At 49.3% G+C, this 21,701-nt stretch overlaps 1 protein-coding gene across 3 annotated transcripts in view; it reads right to left on the bottom strand.

The window, feature by feature from the left end:
- smyd3 (SET and MYND domain containing 3) overlaps window positions 1-21,701 on the bottom strand; it is an 894,585-nt gene that overhangs the window by 97,518 nt on the left and 775,366 nt on the right. For all 3 annotated transcript variants that reach the window (XM_038815506.1, XM_038815488.1, XM_038815496.1), the window contains one exon: window positions 5,503-5,590. In XM_038815506.1, coding sequence (XP_038671434.1) covers window positions 5,503-5,590 — 88 coding nt within the window. The remainder of the gene's footprint in view (window positions 1-5,502; window positions 5,591-21,701) is intronic.

The following is a 21,701-nucleotide window of genomic DNA, read 5'->3' as shown; positions in this document are numbered from 1 at the left end:
GGCCCCCACGGAACCAGCCCGCCCTCCAATCGGTAGGCCCCGATCGTGGGCCAGGCCACCGTGGGGGCCCTCCCCGAGATCGGATTCCCCGCCCCCCCTCCCAAGACGGTCCCCGCATACTCACCTGCCAGGTCCCACCCTGTGTGAGGTGAGTATTCTATGCCTGCGGCAAAACTCGTTGGCCACTCGGCCTATCGGGGCCCGAAGAATTGCAGGGAGGGGGCATCCGCTGTCAACGGCCCCCAACCGGCATGGCGGGAATCCTGCCGGCGCACGAAAAACACGCGGCGGACGGGATACTTACATCAGACACTGGATGGGCAGCCTACCCTCCCCCCCCCGGGGATTCTCCAACCCAGCGCAGGGTTGGAGAATCCCGGCCTACGCCTCCGATCTCATCTTCTTTTTTATTTTTAGCCTCAGTTTCAGTAAAATACAAAATTCTGAGCTGATCAATTGTGGGAGGTGTGTGCTGGGAAATGGAAAACTCTCCTCCTTTTTATCTGCTCAGTATTAGTATTATAGATTCCCTCCTCACACCCCGTCCTGATAATATACCTCAACCCTGAGGTCAGAGAAACATCAACCGTCAACGTGGGTTGCCCATTTTCTCCTCAGCCCTCTGAAGTGTCTCTGTCAGCCCATTGCCAGATTGGTGTGTATACCAACCTTCCAAACTCATCTTTTCTGGGGTGGCCGCATAGACAGGAACCTTAGGTGCCCAAGGGGACAGACAAGGTCAACTCAGGTACTGACCCACCACGCTCTGCCCATCCAGTGTCTGATGCAAGAGTCATTATTTTATCTTCATTCTTTCCCAGCCCTCCGACAAACAGCCTTACTCTTCCTGATCGGAAGAAGGCACCTAAAGGAGATTCTGAAAAATGGATGGTCTGTGCAAGCTCACACATGACTATTGAGCAATGCTGCTGCCGCAATGCTCTGTACCGTTCCAGATCAAAGCCTGGGCTGGGCAATTCACCACATGAGGCAACTCTAGTCGACAACAGTTACCATACAATTAACCTTACAAGCTGTCATGAAACTACTTACCAGCTTTGCAAACTTGAGAGCAAATATGACGTGTAAGCCAAAAACATAATTAGGTTGGAACAGAAAGAAGCAAGGGCTTGCATTTCTATAGCACCTTTCACAACCTCAGGACATTGCTACGTGCTTTGCAGCCAATGAAGTGTTGTCACTGTTGTAGCGCAGGACATGCGGTAGCCAATCATCGCACAGCAAGCTCCCACACACAGCACAGTGATAATGACCCATCTGTATTTTGTGAGGTTGGCTGCATGTTAAATATTGGCTGAAGCACCAGGGATAATTCTTTTGCCCTCCGCCGAAATAGTGCCGGGGATCTTTTGCCTGAGGAGGGAGACGGGGCCTGAGTTTGAGGCCTCATGTGAACAACGGTACCTCTGGCAGCGCAGTACTCCCTCGGTGCTGCACTGAAGTGTCAGCCGTGACTTTGTGGTCCAGCTTCTGGGTTGGGCCTTGAACCAATAATCCACTGACTCAGGTGGCAAGCATGACCACTGCGCTCAGACAAACTGAACGAAGAGCAAATGTGCAACAGAGAGCTGACGTAACGCACTACTTGACAGGCAGTCAAGTGTCAGAGTGCGTGATACGCTAAAATGGAACAGTACAGAAACAATTTGGGAAAAGCGTGGAGCAAGGCGAATGTACGAATCACAGACACACCCCTTTCCTTCGCAGTTCAATAAAATCTTCTCCTGGAAGCAGGATCCCACACAACGCTGTTCAAACAGCGGATATTCCCTCACTGTTGGGAAATGATCAGAGATTCTTGTGCATGAAGCTCTGCTTAGTTTTTGCTACCTACAACACATGCGAGATTTTGAAACATGGTGGAAAAAGAATCACGGTTCAGTGTCACATTTCGTTCTGGCACGATAATACGCCTAAAATGTATTTTTTGATTCATCGATGGGATGTGGGCTTCGCTGTCTACACCAGCATTTTTTGCCCACCCCTAATTGCTCCTTTAGAAGGTGGTTCAGTGTCACATTTCGTTCTGGCACGATAATACACCTAAAATGTATTTTTTAATTCATCGATGGGATGTGGGCTTCGCTGTCTAGACCAGCATATTTTGGTGGTGAGCTGCCTTCTTGAACCTCTGCAGTCTCTGAGCTGGGCTGTTAGGGAGGGAGCTCCAGGATTTTTCCCAAGCAACGGGAATATATTTTCAAGTCAGGATGGTGAGTGACTTGGAGGGGAACCTCCAGGTGGTGGTGAATCCATGAACCTGTGGCCCTTGTCCTTCCAGGCGGAGGGTTGATTGGCTTGGAAGGTGCTGTCAAAGGAGGCTTGGCGAATTGCGACAGTGCATCTTGCAGAAGGTGCATCAGTGGTGGAGGGAGTGAATGTTGAAGGTGGAGGATGGGGTGCCAATCAAGTAGGCTGCCTTATCCTGGATGGTGTCAAGTGGCATGGGGGCACTGTTGCCTCACAGCGCCAGGGACCCAGATTAATTTCCGTCCTTGGGTGGGTGTCTGTGAAGAGTTTGCATGTTACCATTGCACATATAGAACCATACGGGGCTGGTTTAGCTCACTCGGCTAAATCGCTGGCTTTTACAGCAGACCAAGCAGGCCAGCAGCACGGTTCGATTCCCGTACCAGCCTCCCCGGACAGGCGCCGGAATGTGGCGACTAGGGGCTTTTCACAGTAACTTCATTGAAGCCTACTTGTGACAATAAGCGATTTTCATTTCATTTTCATAAGAGTACAGTACAGAAGGAGACCATTTGGCCCATCGAGTCAGCACCGACTTTCTGAAAGAGCACCCTTCCTCGGTCCACTGCCCCGCCCTATCCCCATAACCGCATCTCTCCTAACCTCCACATCTTTAGGCACAAAGGGGCAATTTAGCATGGCCAATCGACCTAACCGGCACACCTTTGGACTGTGGGAGGAAACCGGAGCACCCGGAGGAAACTGGCAGACACGGGGAGAATGTGCAGACTCCGCACAGACAGTGAGCCGAGGCTGGAATTGAATCCGGGTCCCTCGCGCTGTGAGGCGCTAACCACCATACTGCCCTGAAACAACAGCACTGCAGCCGAGAAGCAGCATTGGAGATGAGGAACAAATATTAATAATATTCTGGATGGTAAACTAATGACACATGGTAAATCACTTGCTTACAATTCCTAACCCACAAGCTGGTTTTACATTATTTTTCACAAAGCAACAAATGTTCAAGTGCAGCACACACACACACGCCACAATCTGATTTTACTGTCACTTGAATATCAGCTAGTGTGCTATACAGTATTTGTCTGAAGTCACATTTCTCCCCGTGTCTGCGTGGGTTTCCCTCGGGTGCTCAATTTCCTCCCACAGTCCATAGAGACGCAGGTTAGGTAGATTGGCCATGATAAATTAGCTCTTATAGTCCTTATAGTTCAAAGATCTGCCGGTTAGGTTATGAGGATAGGGTGAGGAAGTGGGCCTAGGTCGGGTGCTCTTTTGGAGGGTCGGTACAGACTCGTTGGGCTGAATGGCCTCCTTCTGCACTGTAGGGATTCTATGATTCTTGAGTGTTGTTGGAGCTGCACTCATCCAGGCAAGTGGAGAGTATCCCATCACACTCCTGACATGTGCCTTGTAGACGGTGGACAGGCTTTGGGGGGTCAGGAGGTGAGTTACTCACCACAGGATTCTCATATTCCGACCTGCTCTTGTAGTCGAAGTATTTCCATGGAGGATTCAATGAGGGTCACGCTACTGAATACCAAGGAGGATGGTTAGATTCTCCTGTGTTCAGGATGGTTAGTGCCTGGTACTTGGGTGGCATGAACAAAGAACAAAGAAAAGTACAACACAGGAACAGGCCCTTCGGCCCTCCAAGCCCGTGCCGACCATGCTGCCCGACTAGACTACAATCTTCTACACTTCCTGGGTCCGTATCCCTCTATTCCCCTCCTATTCATGTATTTGTCAAGATGCCCCTTAAATGTCACTATCGTCCCTGCTTCCACCACCTCCTCCGGCAGCGAGTTCCAGGCACCCACTACCCTCTGCTGTGTAAAAAGCTTGCCTCGTACATCTCCTCTAAACCTTGCCCCTCGCACCTTAAACCTATGCCCCCTAGTAATTGACCCCTCTACCCTGGGGAAAAGCCTCTGACTATCCACTCTGTCTATAATTTTGTAGACCTCTATCAGGTCGCCCCTCAACCTCTGTCGTTCCAGTGAGAACAAACCGAGTTTATTCAACCGCTCCTCGGTTACTGGCTACTATTCAGCCCCCCTGAATGCTGTCAAAGTCTCGCTGCAGACGGGCACAGACTTCTTCAGTGGCTGAGAAGCTGCAAATGGTACTGAATCCTATGCAATCATCAGCGAACATTATCACCGCACCAAATGTCACCACCACATTTGTGCATCAAACAACATCAGTTATGGTGTCACGAGAGCAAGCAACACTTGTCACTTTGTCACTGCAGCAAAATAACATGGAATACCTTCCTGGAACGACTGATCGGGATCACCGAGCGTTGCTGCACCCGCACCGTGTTATTGCATCAAACGTCACCGACACACGAGGCAGCCGTCAAAGCAGGAGGCGAGCACAGGAGGAGGGGTAGGAAGGAAGGAAGGCAAGTGACCCCTGACATCTACTGGGTTATTCCACCCCCCCCCCCCCCCCCCCCACGACTGTCTCACAGAATCACAGAAAAATAAAGTGCAGAAAAGACCCTTCGGCCCATCGAGTCTGCTCCGCTGCATGAAAGGCTCCTGACCTGCCAATCCTAATCCCACTTGCCAGCACTTGGCCATAGGCTCAAATGTTACAATGTACCAAGTACTCATCCAGGTACTTTTTAATTGATGGGAGGCAACCCACCTCTACCACCTTCCCAGGCAGTGCATTCCACACCGTCACCACCCTCTGGGTAAAATTATTTTCCCTCAAATCCCACCTGGAGCTCCCACCCCTCACCTTGAACTTGTGCCCCCTCGTAACCGACCCTTCAATGAAGGGGAACAGCTGCTCCCTATCCACCCTATCCATGTCCCTCAGAACCTTGTACATCTCAATCAGGTCACCCCTCAGTCTTCTCTGCTCCAGCAAAAACAACCCAAGCCTATCCAACCTCTCTTTATAACTAAAATGTTCCATCCCAGGCAACATCCTGGTGAAACGCCTCTGCACCCCCTCCAGTCCAATCACGTCCTTCCTATAATGTGATGACCAGAATTGCACACAGTACTTCAGCTGTGCTTTACAGAACCCTGGGACAAGGTCACTTTGCCAATACCTCAGTCAGAAGGGGTTGGGAAAAGCGGCCTATCAAAGCAATCAAAACTGGAAAAGGAGCAGCCATGTGAGCGAGGTACAAAGTATTGGGAAGCGGGCCGCCCATATCTTGTGAAGATTAATGTGCACGCTTCATCTCGCATCAGCCACGTCGATGTAAGTGGTCTCAGTGTTGCCTGAGGCTTGGCATCGTAAGGATACTTCCTGCAGATTGCAATTCCTCCACTTTTGGAATCGATTCCTCGACCTCCTTCCAGGCATGTTCCTCACCTGCCAGCAGATCCGAATCCTGCACACAACAAGAGGGAAAGTTCACACCTGTGACCATATATGGGGCCTACCCCCATCTCCCCCCTCTCTCTCCTCCACCTCCCCCTCATTACCGGAAAACATGAGGAGTTCTCAGCCGGCGTTCATTTCTCCCTCTCCCTACCCCAGCTTCCTGCTCAGCTTCACGTCAATAAAAAGAGAGCATTTACACAAGGCAGCAACAGACAATCTGACTACCTCAGGAGCCTCCACACTGCTGTATGAACAGATGCTGGTGGACTAAATTGTTCTGTAAACCCATTTACATCTGCCATTGGTGCTGAGAAAGTGTTTTTCTAAGATTATTAAATGTGTCAAGATCTTAACAGATGTAGTTTCTACCTATTGACTACATCTGTCTTTTTAAGTTTCTTCCGCACCAGAGATTTTACGAAAAAATACTTAACTATTTGTAAAATGCTTTGGGATGTTCTGAAAGGCATGTGTAAATTATCTATATAAATAATCTATATAAACAATCTATAGATAACCTATATAAATAATCTAGATAAACAATCTATAAATAATCTATATAAACAATCTATATAAACAATCTGTAGATAATCTATATAAACAATCTATATAAACAATCTATAGATAATCTATATAAATAATCTATCCAACTATTTATTTTATTCATGGATGTATCTGAGGAACACTGGCAAATCAAGTGTTTGTTGCCCATCCCTAATTGCCCTTGAGAAGGTGGTGATGAGCCGTCTTCTTAAACCGCTGCAGTTCCTGTGGTGTAGGTACACCCAAACTGCTGTTAGGGAGGGAGTTCCAGGATTTGAGCCAGCGACAGTGAAGTAACGGCGATATATTTCCAAATTAGGATAGCGTGAGTCTTGGAGGGGAACTTGCAGGTGGTGGTGTTCAAGGGTATCTGCTGCCATTGTCCTTCAAGGTGGACAGGTCGCAGGCTTAGAAGGTGCTGCCAAAGGAGCCTTCGTGAGAGCTGGAGTGCATCTTGCCGATGGTACACACGGCTGCCATTGTGCATCGATGGTGGAGGAGAGTGAATGTTTTGTTTTTTAAATTTAGAGTACCCAATTCATTTTTGCAATTAAGGGGCAATTTAGCGTGGCCACTCCACCTACCCTGCACATCTTTGGGCTGTGGGGGCGAAACCCACGCGAACACGGGGAGAATGTGCAAACTCCACACGGACAGTGACCCAGAGCCGGGATTGGGAGAGTGAATGTTGGTGAGGTGCCAATCAAGCGGACTGCTTTTTGCTGGATAGTGTCGAGCTTCTTCAGTGTTACTGCAGCTGCACTCATCCAGGCAAGTGGAAAGTATTCCATCACGCTCCTGATTTCTGCCTTGTAGATGGTGAACAGGTTTTGGGGAATCAGGAGGTGAGTTTATCACCACAGAATTCCCAGTCTCTGTCCTGCTCTTCTGAAGCCACAGTATTCATATGGTTGTTCCAGTTCAGTTTCTGATCAATAATAACCCTTGGGATGTTGATGGTGGAGGATTCAGTGATGGTAATGTTGTTGAATATCAAGGGACCGTGGTTAGCATCTCTTTTGTTGGAGATGGTCATTGCCTGGCACTTGTGCAGGGAGAATATTCCAATTCCAATTCTCTTCCCACACCTAGTGGTGCACTAAGGCAGACCTTTGTTTCCGTAGTTAGCTATTCCTGGAACGGGTCGCTTGTCTGTCACCAGAGGCTTATAACTGGTGGGGCACTGCTCCCCATCATGCATGGCTGAGCAGCGGACAAGGAGTCTCTTCCATTCTTACAGCCAGCCATTGGCGTGTTAGAAGGATTTTGCCAATTGGCACACTCAGCCTGTTTTGGTCGTGTTATGAATGCACCTTCCTTGGCCATCAAGTCCTGTGGTGAGACTCGAACCTGAAGTTTCTGGCTCAGAAGCAGGGACGCTAACCTACTGTGCCATAGGGCCCCCTGTGGAGAATGTTACTTGTCACTTATCAGTCCAAGCTTGACTGGGGAGGGTGAGGGGAGGGGGGAGAGGGGCTCCGATGGGGTCTGGCCCGTGATCGGGGCCCATCGATTGGCGGCCGGCTTCTCCTCCCCCGGGCCTACTTTCCTGCGCGGCCGGCCCTTGAACACCGACGCATGTTGAGTCAGGGCCGGCGCGCTGAAGATGTCCCCCGCGCATGCGCAGGTTGGCGTGGCCCAACTGCGCATGCGCGGGTTGGAGCGGCGCCCATTTGGCGCCGGGAAGGGAGGCTGGAGCGGCGTGACCCTGTGGGGGCCAGAATCGGTCGTCCACTTGCCCGTTTCGCGCCATCGTGAAACGCGACGGCGTTCACCACGGCGCGAACACTTGGGCTCCATTTGGGAGAATTGCCCCTAACGATGACCAATGAAACCATTGTCGATTTCATAAAAACCCATCTGGTTCACGAATGTCCTTCAGGGAAGGAAATCTGCCGGCCTTACCCAGTCTGGCCTACATGTGACTCCAGGCCCACACAGCGTTGCAGTTGACTCTTACCTGCCCCCATTGAAATGACCGAGCGAGCCACTCAGTTCAAGGGCAATTAGGGATGGGCAATAAATGCTGGCCTAGCCAGCGACGCCCACATCCCAAGAACTAATAAAACAAAATGATGACTATCCATCAAACAATCTGGCAGTTGAGGGACTATCCAGGACATCTCCAAGGTCGTACCACAGAATCTTCACAGGCAGACACATACACAGATTAACAGACACGCACTGATTCATACACACACAGATACACATGTACACAGACACACAGATTGGCAGACGCCCACAGAGACACACACATACATACAGACACACACATACAGACACAGAGTTACACACACAGATAGACACACACGCCACCTTCCATTATTATTATCCTGTGTCTCCATGTCGTATGTTAATATTGACAAGTCGGTGATAAAATATCAGAGAGTTGGCATTTATTTCCCATCGTGAATGCACTGCCCCATGCCTCAGGTACATACAGAGAAAGAGAGAGACACCTCCAGGTAGGAGCAGCCAGCACTGCAGGGTACTATGCTGTGTGAAGACATTCAGTGGAAAGGGAGCAAGCTTGCTGAAGCAGACGCAGTTCTAGTTTTAATAAATGGTGGGTGTTCCACAAGGGGTCGGAAGCTCCAGACGTGTTGAGTCGACGCGGCACTTCCGTTAAATACTCGCACACGTGCACCCACTTCACCGGCCTGCGTTTGATGTCGTTCTGCAGCCACCCCTCCATGCTACTGCCCGCAGATGGTTCTGATTAAAATCCAGTCAGCGCGTCCCTTTATGTACTTATTTCTGGCAATATTACCCCTACACAAGCGTACATTGGACCCATGGGCATTTTAGTCCCGCAGTGGGGGAGGGAAGGTGCAGGCAAGCCCAAGATCCAGCTGTGCACTCTGCTGTTCTTCGCCCCCATCACGCAGCTTCTGTGGCAGAACTCGGCATTTAGGAAGTGGACTGTTCTTAGAAAAAATACATTGAGAGGCAAGCTTTTCAACCTTAAATTAGAAGCAGCAGATGTTTTGCAAACAAAAAAAACAACCTGGACACGTCTGTCAAAAGGGCCATCAGGTTCCCATCTACATAAAAGCAGAGGAATTAGAAACAGCAGAAGGCCATTCGGCCCCTCGAGCCTGCTTGGCCAGCTGATAAGATCGTAGCTGATCTGATTGTGGCCTTAACTCCACTTTCCTGTCTTCCCCTGCCACCCCCCCCCCCCCCCCCCCCCCCCCCACCCCAAATCTGTCTCGTTGATCAAAATCTGTCTAATCCAGCCTTCACCCTCTCTGTGGAAGAGAATTTCATTGAATGCAGTTCAGAGAAGGTTCAATCGAGTGATTCCTGGGATGAAAGGGTTATCTTATGCAGAAAGGCGGAACAGGTTGGGCCCAAACCCTTTGAAGTTTAGAAGGACCTCCTGCACCAAAGAGAGGACAGAGAGAGAGAGAGAGGAAAAGAGAAGAGGGTGAAAGAGAGCGAGCTGGTACGGGGGGATGACTGAGAGGGAAGGAGAGAGAGGCCAACATCCCTCTGAGAGAAAAAACTTCTTTCTCTGTCTTAAATGGGAGATTTTTAATTTTTAACCTGCTTCCTCTGGCTGTAGACCTCCCAGAAAGGGAGAACATCGTCTCAGCATCCACCCTGTCAAGTCCCCTCAGACATTTCAATAAGGGCACCTTTCATTCTTCCCAACTTCAAAGGGTATGGGCCTAACCTTTTCAACCTTTCTTCAGTAAGGAGCCCAAAATGTACCCAGCACTACATTCAGGGTTCCTGCACCAAAGAGAGGACAAAGAGAGAGGAGGGAGAAAGAGGGAGAGAGCAAAGGGGAGGGGGCTGAGAGAGAGAGAGACAGGGGGAGAGAGAGAGAGATAGAGGGAGAGAGCGAGTCAGAAAGAGTGAGAAAGCGACAGAGAGAGCAAGGGGAAGGGGGAGAGAGAAAGAGAGGGAGAGGCGAGAAAGATAAAAAAATAGAGGTAGAGAGAAAGAGAGAGAGAGAGAGCTGGACCAAGGTGGAAAACACCACACATAAACAGAGGAAGCGAGGTGACACAATCATAGAGAGATGTTTGTCATACACACGATAAAGCAGGAGGAAAACACATCAGCAAAAACATACACACAGTGCGAGGGAAGGAGAGAGAGAAGGAAGAAGAAAAGAGAAAGAGAAAGGGAAAAAGAAACACGTTTACATTGAGCTTCTACAGATCAAATCACTGAATGAAGTCTGTGTGCTGGCTGCTTGGTATTTACTTGGGTGAAGTTCTCTCAAAGGAACTATTAAAACGATAGAAGTGGTAAAGTATGTAACAGAAGAGAAAAAGAGAGAGAGAAAGAGGAAGGGAAAGGAAGTGGGGCTTGAATGGTCGAGCAAAAGAGTGAGAAAAAAAGGAAGGCGTAAGTGAGAGAGAAGGTGAGGGGGAAAAAGATATCACGCGCGTGTCTGACTGCAGGGCACCATTTCATCAACACAGCCGCTAGCACTTGTTTATTGCAAAAATCATATTGTACATCTCATTTCCATTCTGTAATGAGAAAGAAAATAAATTTCAGCGTGTGTACTTCAAACTGTTCCCTGGTGCAGAGGATGCCCGAAGCTTTCCAAAACACAGAGAATCAGGGCTCCGCACAGCGGCTGCCTGTGCCTGCCCTTCCCCTTCAAAGTGACATTGTGCAGACAAACAAGAGCTGTGTGTGTGTGTGTGTGTGTGTGTGTGGGGAGGGAGAGGGGCACGGGGAGGGGCTGCATTCTGCCTGTCAACTGGGATTCTTCAACCCCCCCAAAAGGCCGGGTGTGTAGCTGTGGGGAGTGAGTGAACTTAAAAACATTGGGCCGTGGACATTTGGACGAGCTGGCAGTTATTAACCAAGATCAAATTAACTCATTGTGATGAACCTTCATCTCTTGTTCGCATCAAATAATTCCATAATTCTAATACACCCCACAATCAAAGAGAAGCTGAACACTTTACAAGAAGGTTGCAAATCCAGCTACAGGCGTAGCGGGAGGGGGTGCGGGGGGGGGGGGGGGGGGGGGGGGGAGGTTGAGGTGAAAACAAAGCTGGGTGCTGAGAATGGGGTGAAGATCGTGGTCAAAGATTTCAAGATGGCTCTCGAGTGAGGAAGCATTCTCAAAACGTTATCACTGAATGTCGCTGGTCTCCGTTAATCTCTGTGTTCAATTTGCCAGGAGGAATTCTGGCCTTCAACACCGCTCCATCACTGGTGGTCATGCTTCAGCTGCCTAGGCCCAAAGCTCTAGAATTCCCTCCCTACATCCTCTTCGCCTCTCTATCTCGCTTTCCTCCGTTGAGACACTCCTTAAAACCGACCTCTTTGACCAGGTTTTTGGTCAGCTGCCCTTATATCTGTGTGCTTGTCTTGGAGTCGTACTTGGTTTTCCATTGCACGGGTGTACAAGATTATGAAGGACATGGACAGGGTGGATAGGGAGCAGCTGCTCCCCTTAGTTGAAGGGTCAGTTATGAGGGGACGCAATTCCAAAGTGAGGGGTGCAAGGTTTTGGGGGGAATTTGAGAAAAAGTATTTTTACCCAGAGGTTGGTGATGTTGTGGAATGCACTGCCTGGGAGGGTGGGAGAGGTGGGTTGCCTCACATACTTTAAAAAAGTACCTGGATGAGTACTTGGCACGTCATAACATTGAAGGCTATGGGCCAAGTGCTGGCCAGTGGGATTAGGTGGGCAGGTCAGGGCCTTTCATGCGTTGGTGCTGACTCGATGGGCTGAAGGGCCTCTTCTGCACTGTGGCATTCTGTGATTGTTCTTGTGCAGCTTGTAGGAATGTTTTAGTACCCAAAGGTGCTATATAAATAAACTAGTTGTTGTTTAACTTACCTGGAAAAATGGGGCAGAGTTGCACGTTTTCTCTCCGTTACATTCCGCCCCCCCCACCTTTTCTCTGGCTCTCCTTATCGGATTGCAGTTTTACTCTGTAAATTAAGCCTTGAATTTTGCATTGCACTGAAATTATTTGTTTGGAGAAACGTTAGAATTCCTTCAGGTGTCGCTGGCGAGGCCAGCATTTGTTGCCCATCCCTAATTGCTCTAGAGAAGGTGGTGGTGAGCCACCCACAGTGCTGTTAGGGAGGGGGTTCCAGGATTGTGACCCAGCGACAGTGAAGGAATGGCTGATACGTTTCCATGTCAGGAACCTCCAGGTGGTGGGGTTCCCATGTGTCTGCTGACTTTGTCTTTCTGAACGGTGGCGGTCATGGGTTTGGAAGATGCTGTTGAATGAGTCTTGGAGTCATAACGTTTTAGAGCACAGCAAGAGGGCCCTTCGGCCCATTGGGTCTGTGACGGCCATCAAGCACTTACCTATTCTAATTCTTTTATCCAGTGCTTTTATCTATTCTAATCCCATGTTCCAGATTCCCACCACCCTCGGGGTGAAAATATCTCTCCTCAAGTCCCCTCTGAATCTTCTGCCCTTGACGTTAAACCTATGCCCCCTGGTTATTGACCCCTCTACTAAGGGGGAAAGTTCCTTCTTATCCACCCTATCAATGTCCCTCATAATTTTGTACATCTCAGTCTGGTACAATTTTGTACGCCTCACCTCAGCCTTCTCTGCTCTCAGGAGAACAACCCCAGGCTCACCACCCTCTCTCATAGCTGAAATGCTCCAGCCCAGGCAACATCCTGGTGAATCTCCTCTGCACCCTTCGTAGTGCAATCACATCCTTCCTATAGTGCGGTGACCAGAACTGCACACTGTGCTCTAGCTGTCGCCTAACAGACGTTTCATACAACTCTATCATAACCTCCCTCGTCTTATATTCTATGCCTCGACTAATAAACGCAAGCATCCCACGTGTCTTTTTAACCACCTTCTCTACCTGTCCTGCTGCCTTCAGGGATCTTTGAACATGCACTTCAAGGTTCCTCTGGTCCTCTGTACTTCCTAGCGCCCTACCGTTCATTGTGTATTCCCTTGCCTTGTTAGTCCTCCCAGAATGCACCACCTCACACTTTTCAGGGTTAAATTCCATTTGTCACTGTTCTGCCCGACTGACCAGCCTGTCAATACCTGTACCGCCTTGTAATTGAAGGCTTTCCTTCTCTCTATTTACCACACCACCAATTCCCATGACTCGGTGAGTTCCTGCAGTGCATCTTATAGATGCTGTTTGACAGTGAGGAGGGACTCATGTTTGTGGATCGTCTGTCCGTCCATCCGTCCATCCTTTGCATCTTTTCCATTGACCCTATTCTCATAGAGACTTATAAAATTCTAACCGGGCTAGACAGGGTAGATGCAGGGAAGATGTCACCAATGATGGGTCCATCCAGAACCAGGGGTAACAGTCTGAGGATTCAGGGTAAACCATTTTGGACAGAGATGAGGAGACATTTCTTCACACAAAGAATGGTGAGCCTGTGGAATTCATTACCACAGGAAGTAGTTGATGCTAAAACTTTGAATATATTCAAGAGGCGGCTGGATATAGCACTTGGGGAGAATGGCATCAAAGGCTATGGGGAGAAAGCAGGATTAGGCTATTGAGTTGGATGATCAGCCATGATCGTGATGAATGGCGGAGCAGGCTCGAAGGGCCAAAAGGCCTCCTCCTGCTCCTATCTTCTATGTATCTATGTATGTATCGATGTACTCACTGACATTCCAAAGAAGGGCATCCAGACCTGGGCACAATATTCTAACGATAGAATAAGAGCAAAATACCATGGATGCTGGAAGCTGGAAATAAAAACAGAAAGTCCTGGAAAAAATCAGCAGATTTGGCAGCGTCTGCAGAGAAAAAGAGTGACAGACTTAACGATTTGGACTCCAATATGACTCTTTTCCAGAACTGACGAAAAGCGATATCAGAGTGGATAATGTTAACTCTGTTTTTCTCTCTACAGATGCTGCCAGATCTGCCGGCTCTTCCCACTACTTTCTTTTTTATATTCTAACTATAGCATAACTAATGATTTGTGATTCACATTCACAGCATTGCCTCATTGCATTTGTTTCCAGGCTCCTGGTCCTAAATATTGTATTTTGTTATATAATTACTGTTTATTGTGTAAATCCTGCTTTTCTTTTTCCTTTCAAAATGTTTTGCCTTTCATTTCTTTTTTTGCAATTAAGGGGCATTTTAGCGTGGCCAATCCACCTCCCCTGCACGTCTTTGGGTTGTGGGGGTGAGACCCATGCAGATTTGGGGAGAATGTGCAAAGTCCAGACAGACAGTGACCCGGGGCTGGGATCGAACCCGGGTCCTCAGCGCCGTGAGGCAGCAGTGCTAACCACTGTGCCGCCGCCTGTGCCTTTAACTTCTGCACCCTATAGTTCAGCTAATATCTATCTGCCAGTCACCTATGTTGGCGATTTTGACCATTTACTTTTTGTGTTGCAGGCTCGATGTAAACTGTCTATCAGTTTGGGCTAATGGGTTATTCATGCAGTGTTCATTCACCTCTGCGATTCATAGTGTCGTCAATCCCAGACTGACGGGATCAGAGTCGTTGTCCCCTCCCTCACCGATTCATCCCCACCCCCCCTCACCTTGCCCTCACATCCCCACCACCTTGTTCTCAGTACGATCCCTCTCTCAGCTTCCAGCCAGTCCCCATTTGTCACCAATTGGAAACCTAGCTCAGGGCGGCCATTCTGACCATGGTGCATTTGGACCCGCCCCACTGTGGTGGGAATTTTCACAGGCCAACTCAAATGTTGGCCAGTGTCCCAAAGCCAACACTAATCCCTCAACCAACAATCAACTGGAAAAAAACCCAACTGATCTGGCCAATATCCACCGCTGTTTGTGGGAGCTTGCTGTGCAAATGGCTGCAAATTTCCAATATTCCATCAGTGACCTCACCCGAAACAAAAGTATTTAACTGGCAGTACAGAAATTTGGATGCCCTGAAATGATGGGCCATACGACATAAATGCAAGTATTTCTATTCACACAGTTGCTTGGTGGCACAAAACATGATTATTGTTTAAAAGAGAGGCATGTTGCCAAAGTTTTTTATCTTGCACTCCTCAGGACACACACAAGAATACCAAATTTCAAATGATCACCACAATTTGATAAAATAATGAGGGGCAGAGATAAGGTAGATAGCCAACATCTTTTCCCAAAGGTAGGGGAGTCTAAAAGTTTAAGGTGAGATGGGAGAGATACAAAAGGGTCCAGAAGGGCAATTTTTTCACACAGAGGGTGGTGAATGTCTGGAACGAGCTGCCAGAGGCAGTAGTACAGGCGGGTACAATTTTGTCTTTTAAAAAGCATTTAGACAGTTATATGGGTGAGATAGGTAGGAGGGATATGGGTCAAATGTGGGCAATTGGGACTAGCTTAGTGGTAAAAACTGGGCGGCATGGACAAGTTGGGCCGAAGGGCCTGTTTTCATGCTGTAAACCTCTATGACTCTGTGATTCTAATACAGGTGAAAAGGGTGCTGATCGATTGGCAAGTTGACTCTGCTTGGCCAAGGCATTTCCATGGATAAAGGAATGGGGAGCTGTAGGCTCCCATGTAATTCAAAAGGCTTGAACATATACTTTTTGTTTGCAGAGAGCAGGTCCCTGTGCATGAATGTATGGCACCTCTAGCAAGAGTAAATGAGCCGCGTTACCAGCTCGACTGGTTATCTTAAATCGATTGCTAGTGTAGCTATTAACGCAGTCGGGATTATTCAGCAAGTGCTGCCCATCCACGGAATCACATCCAACAGTCGACATTTTGTTTTGGGTTTTGCGAGCCCGGGCTGGTTGAGCACGTTACGAGCAACCAAAGGAAAAGCTGTTTGGTTCAATCAACTATACCCCGGGATGTATGGACTATGTACCTGGCAGCGCACCATCGCGGATACTCACACCCAACGTTGCTCAATTGGTGTGAGACAGAATGCCATTTTAGATCAACAGCAACAGCCGTCATGCTGCTGCTAAACAATGATTGCGCAAGTGATGTTCTCCATTAACAGGATGCGGCCGTCAAGTGAGCCCAAGGCAAAACATTTCGGTGAAGCGTTGCTCTTTCCAGCAATGTTTTAACTCTTTTCTTCAAATGGTCATGCGGAGTGTTCGTTGCCGACTCCTGGGCCACGTAAAGCAGCGAAGAATCACACTGGCGTCCCCACCCTCGCTTTAAAGAGCAAGACAGCTCAACTGAAGAGCGACTAGAGAGAGACAACACAGCTTCCTCAAAGAGGAAAGACTGGCAGCTTTGAAGGGTTGTGTCATTCATAAATCAAAACAAACAAAGCTTTCCCAACAATATAAAGGAAACATGTAATCAGATAAAAGATGAATATATCCACAGAGTCGACAGGACAAGTGCTGTACACAACACTGTAATTTAACCTACAATCAAACGTGCCGGCGCTTCACAGCACTGCCTGACTCATGTCTTGTGGTTTCTGCTGAGATTCCTCGTTTTTTTTTTCCTGTAAATAATTATAACCCGGAGTGAGATGCTGCCACAGCAGCAGCTGAACAAGGAGTTATTCTTCCTCAAGCTGATAGGTTTTGGGCTAGGTTTGAACAAGGTTTTCCTGCCTAGCCTCTCACAATCCATACACGTGTTCCCCCCCCCCCCTCCCCCTCCTCTCTCTCTGCTGCTGCACAGGAACCGAGCGTTAAAGGGGAAGGTGACCCCCGGAGGCTACACTGCAGTACTCAGGGTCACCACACGTTGGCCACACTCCCACCAGCATCCGGAACGCACATACGGTGAGTTCTCCTCCCCACCCACACCCCAAGCTCTGGACTGTATCCATAGCTGAGCAAGTGCCTGCCTCTCCATCGAGTGCCAAATCACCGCAGGGTGCAGTGCCCTGCTGTAAATTAATCTAGTTTTACAAACTAAATGTGTGAGGTATAAGAAGTAGAAGCTGTCTGGATCTGTTGTCAGTTAATTGGCAGAGACTAATGCGATGATTAGTCTATAACTCTATTATTGTTGCTCTGTCACATGACTACCAGGTTGGGAGAAGGTGAACGAGATAGATCGGCCTCTTCTTTCGGTCTAGTCTCTCCTCGTTACTAAGATCTCGTTACTAAGGATCGAGAGAGCCAGAGGGTCGGGTGGATTCAGAGGATCGAGGGAGCCAGAGGGTCGAGGGAGCCAGAGGATCGAGGAGCCAGAGGGTCGAGAGACCCAGAGGATCGAGGGAGCCAGAGGGTCAAGGGAACCAGAGGATCGAGGGAACCAGAGGGTCAAGGGGGAGTCAGAGAGTCAAGGGAGCCAGAGGGTCGAGAGAGCCAGAGGATCGAGGGAGCCAGAGGGTCAAGAGGGAGTCAGAGGGTTAGGGGAGTGAGGGGGCAGGGGGGGGGGTCGGAAGGGAAGGAGGGGAGTCAAAGGTTTGGGAGGTGTTAAAGGGTTAATGGAGGGGTTAGAGAGTTAGGAGGGATATTTGGCCGGCTGGGGGAGTTGGGTCAAGTTTGGAGTAGTCAGTTGTACAGTTTCCCAGGAGTTACATATGGTGATGGATTCTCCGATTTGAAGACTAAGTGCTGACTGCGGTGTGGGAACAGTGGCTTTTTATACCCGGAAAAACGTCTCAAAAGCTGCACCGATCCTCCGTCTGGTGGGGGGGCCAGCAGGCACGCAGCGTAAAGCCCCCGGCTTTATCTGCGGATACAACCGGTGAATTGCCGGGACCGTGGACGGGCATAGCAAAAGTAGGGCCACCCCTGATTTTGGCGGGAACGGGGAATTCTCCGGCTGATCGCCGATCGCGATTTTGACGTCAGCGACCGGAGAATCCATCCATGGTATTTTTCTGTCTAATATTTCCTGGTTAATTATCCAGGTAAGCGTGTCGGAAACCTTGGAATTCTCTGACTCAAACTCAGATTTGGAGACGTTTTTGGAGGTTCCTGGGAGCTGGGAAACTGCCCATTGGAAGTTAAAACTTCCTGGGCAATTCCTGCAGAATCCTTGGGATTGGGACTTCTGAGGCAGTCTCATAGCGTATCTTCCAGGGTATGCCCGGGCTCCAACCATTCTGAGCCTGGAGGACCTTGGCCAACATTGATATATTGACGGAACAGCACTTGTGGGGGTCTCCCAGGGGATTGGAGGCCTCCAGCTGCGTACCCTTTGGGCAGGGTGGTGCCCTGGCACTGCTAGTTCCATCTGGCCACCCTGGCAGTGCCAGCGTGGCACCCTGGCAGTGATTCAGGTTCAGGCATGATGTGTGCTTTAGGCACAAAGGTGGGCCAGAATCTTGAGCTCCAACCAGCAGGGGGAAACGAGACGCATTTAATCGTGGCGGGTCGGGAGGAGTTGTTACAATCAGAGACGCGGCTTTGGACAAGTCTATCTACCCAATGCCCCACCTGGGAAATTCCCAGGTCCAGGTGGCACCACCACCTCTTATTGTCAACCCAGCACTAACCCCCGCCCCGGTTTAAGTATTGATATAATATTGTGTACAATATTGTGAGCACCAAACCTCCCTTGGAGTTTGGGAAGAGATTATGGCTGCACTCAATTGTGGTCTTCTGCTTTTGTGGCGCACAATATAAAGCCTTAGTGCCCCGAGCCTCGGAAATACAGAAAGGGCAGGACACGAAGAGCCCGAACAAAATGTGACTCTGCCTCCAGAATACGTGTTTTAATCAACCAACTACATCCCTACTTACATCCCCCTGTAACAGTAATGGCGAACATGTATGCGACGGGGTTGTTTTGTCAATAAGCAGCATCAAATGCAGACAAATGTCAGTTTTGACAACAATTTGTATTTATCGGAGTCCAAGGTACCGCAAAGGGGCCATCAACAAATAAACGTTGGTCGCGTAAGGAGACACTGGGATGGGTCTCCAGAGGTTTCATTGGTGAACAGGCCGCCCTGTTTGTGCTGCACGGAGGCAGAATTCCGTCTCTAAAGGACATCAGTGAATCAGATGGGTTTTTACAATTATCAATAATGGCTTTCGTGGTTGCCATTGCGTAGACTAGCCAGACTGATTAACTGAATTTAAATTCCACCAACTGGGATTTGAAATCATAGCAGCAGATTGTTAGCTGGGGATATTATCGCTGGTGCCAACACCTGCTCACAACTGGAATACAGTACTGTGCACAGCGGTAGTCCCCATGTTTAACTAGGGGTTGTACTTGTATTGGCTGTGAGGGTTCACTGGATTAGTTCCTGTGATCAGGGGCTGAGGGCTCGATCCAATGGCTGCCCTGCGCCAGGCCTGCATTGATAATGTCGAACACCTTGAACTGCAGCAGTTTGAAGAACTTGCCTCAGGAGAGCTCTCCTGTTTAGAAAAAAAATCTGGGGTTAAGAGCTCAGGAAAAACGGTGTCAACAGGCATCAGGTTCTCCTCCAGCTCATCTTTGTTCTTCAAGCAGCAAATGCACCGTGAACTGCCCTCTCTCAAGTTCTTGACCTGCACTGTTGACCTAATACGACCAGGCATTAACATTTTGCGCCTATTAGTACTGTTTACAAGGGCAATGTTAGCAGTGGTGTCGGAATGCACACGCCAGTGACTTCTGCCCGGTAAGTCACTAGGGTCAGTACGTCATTCACAGTTCCTCTGTCACATTACATCCATCAGCCCCTCTGCCATCTTCCCCCATCCTGCACCAATGAAAGATAAACAAAGAGCAGCCCTTTGACAGTTCAGGAACACACACTGATGTTTGCTTTCACCATTCCCCAGGGAACTTGCCTGGATAACACAAAATGCCAGGTTTAAGCTCTTGTGACAGGATAGGCTGTGGGGTGCAAAGCACAGATGTGGGTGGGGGGGGTTACGCACAGTCAAGAACAGCCCCTCTACAAAGTCACCCCCAACCCGGGTGCATTGAATGTGATGTTAAGATGTTGCAAACAATTCTTCCACTTTTCTGTCTTCGGATTGTAATGCAATGACCCCACCTCACCCCCACCCCACCTCCCTCCAAATACGCTCACCCACACATACACGCACACACATCTGCACACACAGGCCCACACACATACACGCACACAGACCTGCACACAGGCCCACACACATACAGACCTACAGACACGCAGACCTGCGCACAGGCCCACACATAAAGACCTACACACACACACACACACAAACACACATGCATACAGAAACACAAGCCCACACACACCCATCCACACACACCCATCCACATGTGAGCACAACACACACAAAACATTTACAGATGCGGACGGCACGGTGGCGCAGTGGTTAGCACTGCTGTCTCACGTCGCTGAGGACCCGGGTTCGATCCCGGGTCACTGTCTGTTTGGAGTTTGCACATTCTCCCCGTGTCTGCATGGGTCTCGCCCCCACACCCCAAAGGTGTGCAGCGTAGGTGGATTGGCCATGCTAAATTGCCCCTTAATTGGAAAATAATAATTGGGTACTCTAAATTTTAAACAAAATTCACAGACGCACACCCACAAACAGCCACATACATTCACAGACGCTCACCCACATACAAACTCCCTTTAATAAGGACACAGGGAGTCCACACCGAGTAAAATAAAGAAACAAACGGCGGGATTTACCGACCACCCCGCCGCGTGGTTTTCGGTAAGGGAGGTGGCCCACTAGTGGGATCTACCAGTCCCGACGTTGACCATGGGAAACTCGTGCACTGGCGTCGGACTGGGATTTCCTGCTAGTGCGAACAGTCGGTAAATCCCACCTAAAGTTTTATTCGCAACGCGATATATACACGGCCTGGTAGATCCCCACCGGGTTCCTCTCCCTGGTTGGTGCCTTGCTGGCCGACTTTTTATACAGGGGTTAATAGAGAGAGGAAACCCGTACACTGCAAAGACCACGGGGAAGATAATCATTTCCAACCCAAAGGCCCCATATTCCACCCCCACACACAACCTCCTCCCCACCCCCAACACAACCCCACCCCCATGCAACCACCAACACTCACAAGCACCCCCTCCCAAACCCATACACAAACATATACACTGCCTCATGCTGCCCCCCACCTCCCCACACGCACAACCATCCCCCCCCTCCCCACCCCCAACCGTCCCCACACACAACCCCCAACACACACAGACATACTACCCAAACCCATACAGGCACATATACCCTGCCTCATGCTGCCCCCCTCCACCCCCCACATGCACAACCCCCCCCCCCCAGCACCCACCCCCAAAACACACACACACCCTCCACACCCACTCCCCAAGATATACACACACAAACATACACCCCCACACCCAAATGCATGCACAAACCCACTCCCCAAAAACACACCCTCCCACACATCACACCCCACCCCCACACACACTCTTCCGCGCCCCACCCCACCCCCACACACACTCGCACACACACAAACAGATCCATGATTTCACTGTTCGCAATCTCCTGTCTCCAGTCAAGTTCCAGCATTGCTGGCTTCCCACATCCTGGATTAGTAATAAGCAAGTCTCCGAGAACAGTCATTCCTTCCATCTTTAAGCTGAAGATCCATGTCTCACAGGGCCCAGACGCTCAAAAATTAATCCGCAGCCTGCAAAAATTCATACATCCTGTCAAGGAGCAAATCCATCACTGGAAATAATTACATTTACAATTCTAAAATTCTAAATAAGTCTGTTCCAATTGATGCTGATCCCTGTTTCCCAAGAAATCCTTTGC

This window comes from Scyliorhinus canicula, chromosome 1 (assembly GCF_902713615.1).
Source record: "Scyliorhinus canicula chromosome 1, sScyCan1.1, whole genome shotgun sequence".
Taxonomy (NCBI): Eukaryota; Metazoa; Chordata; class Chondrichthyes; order Carcharhiniformes; family Scyliorhinidae; genus Scyliorhinus; species Scyliorhinus canicula.
Note: the sequence above shows the minus strand (reverse complement) of the source record. Positions and strands in the feature narration are given on the sequence as shown.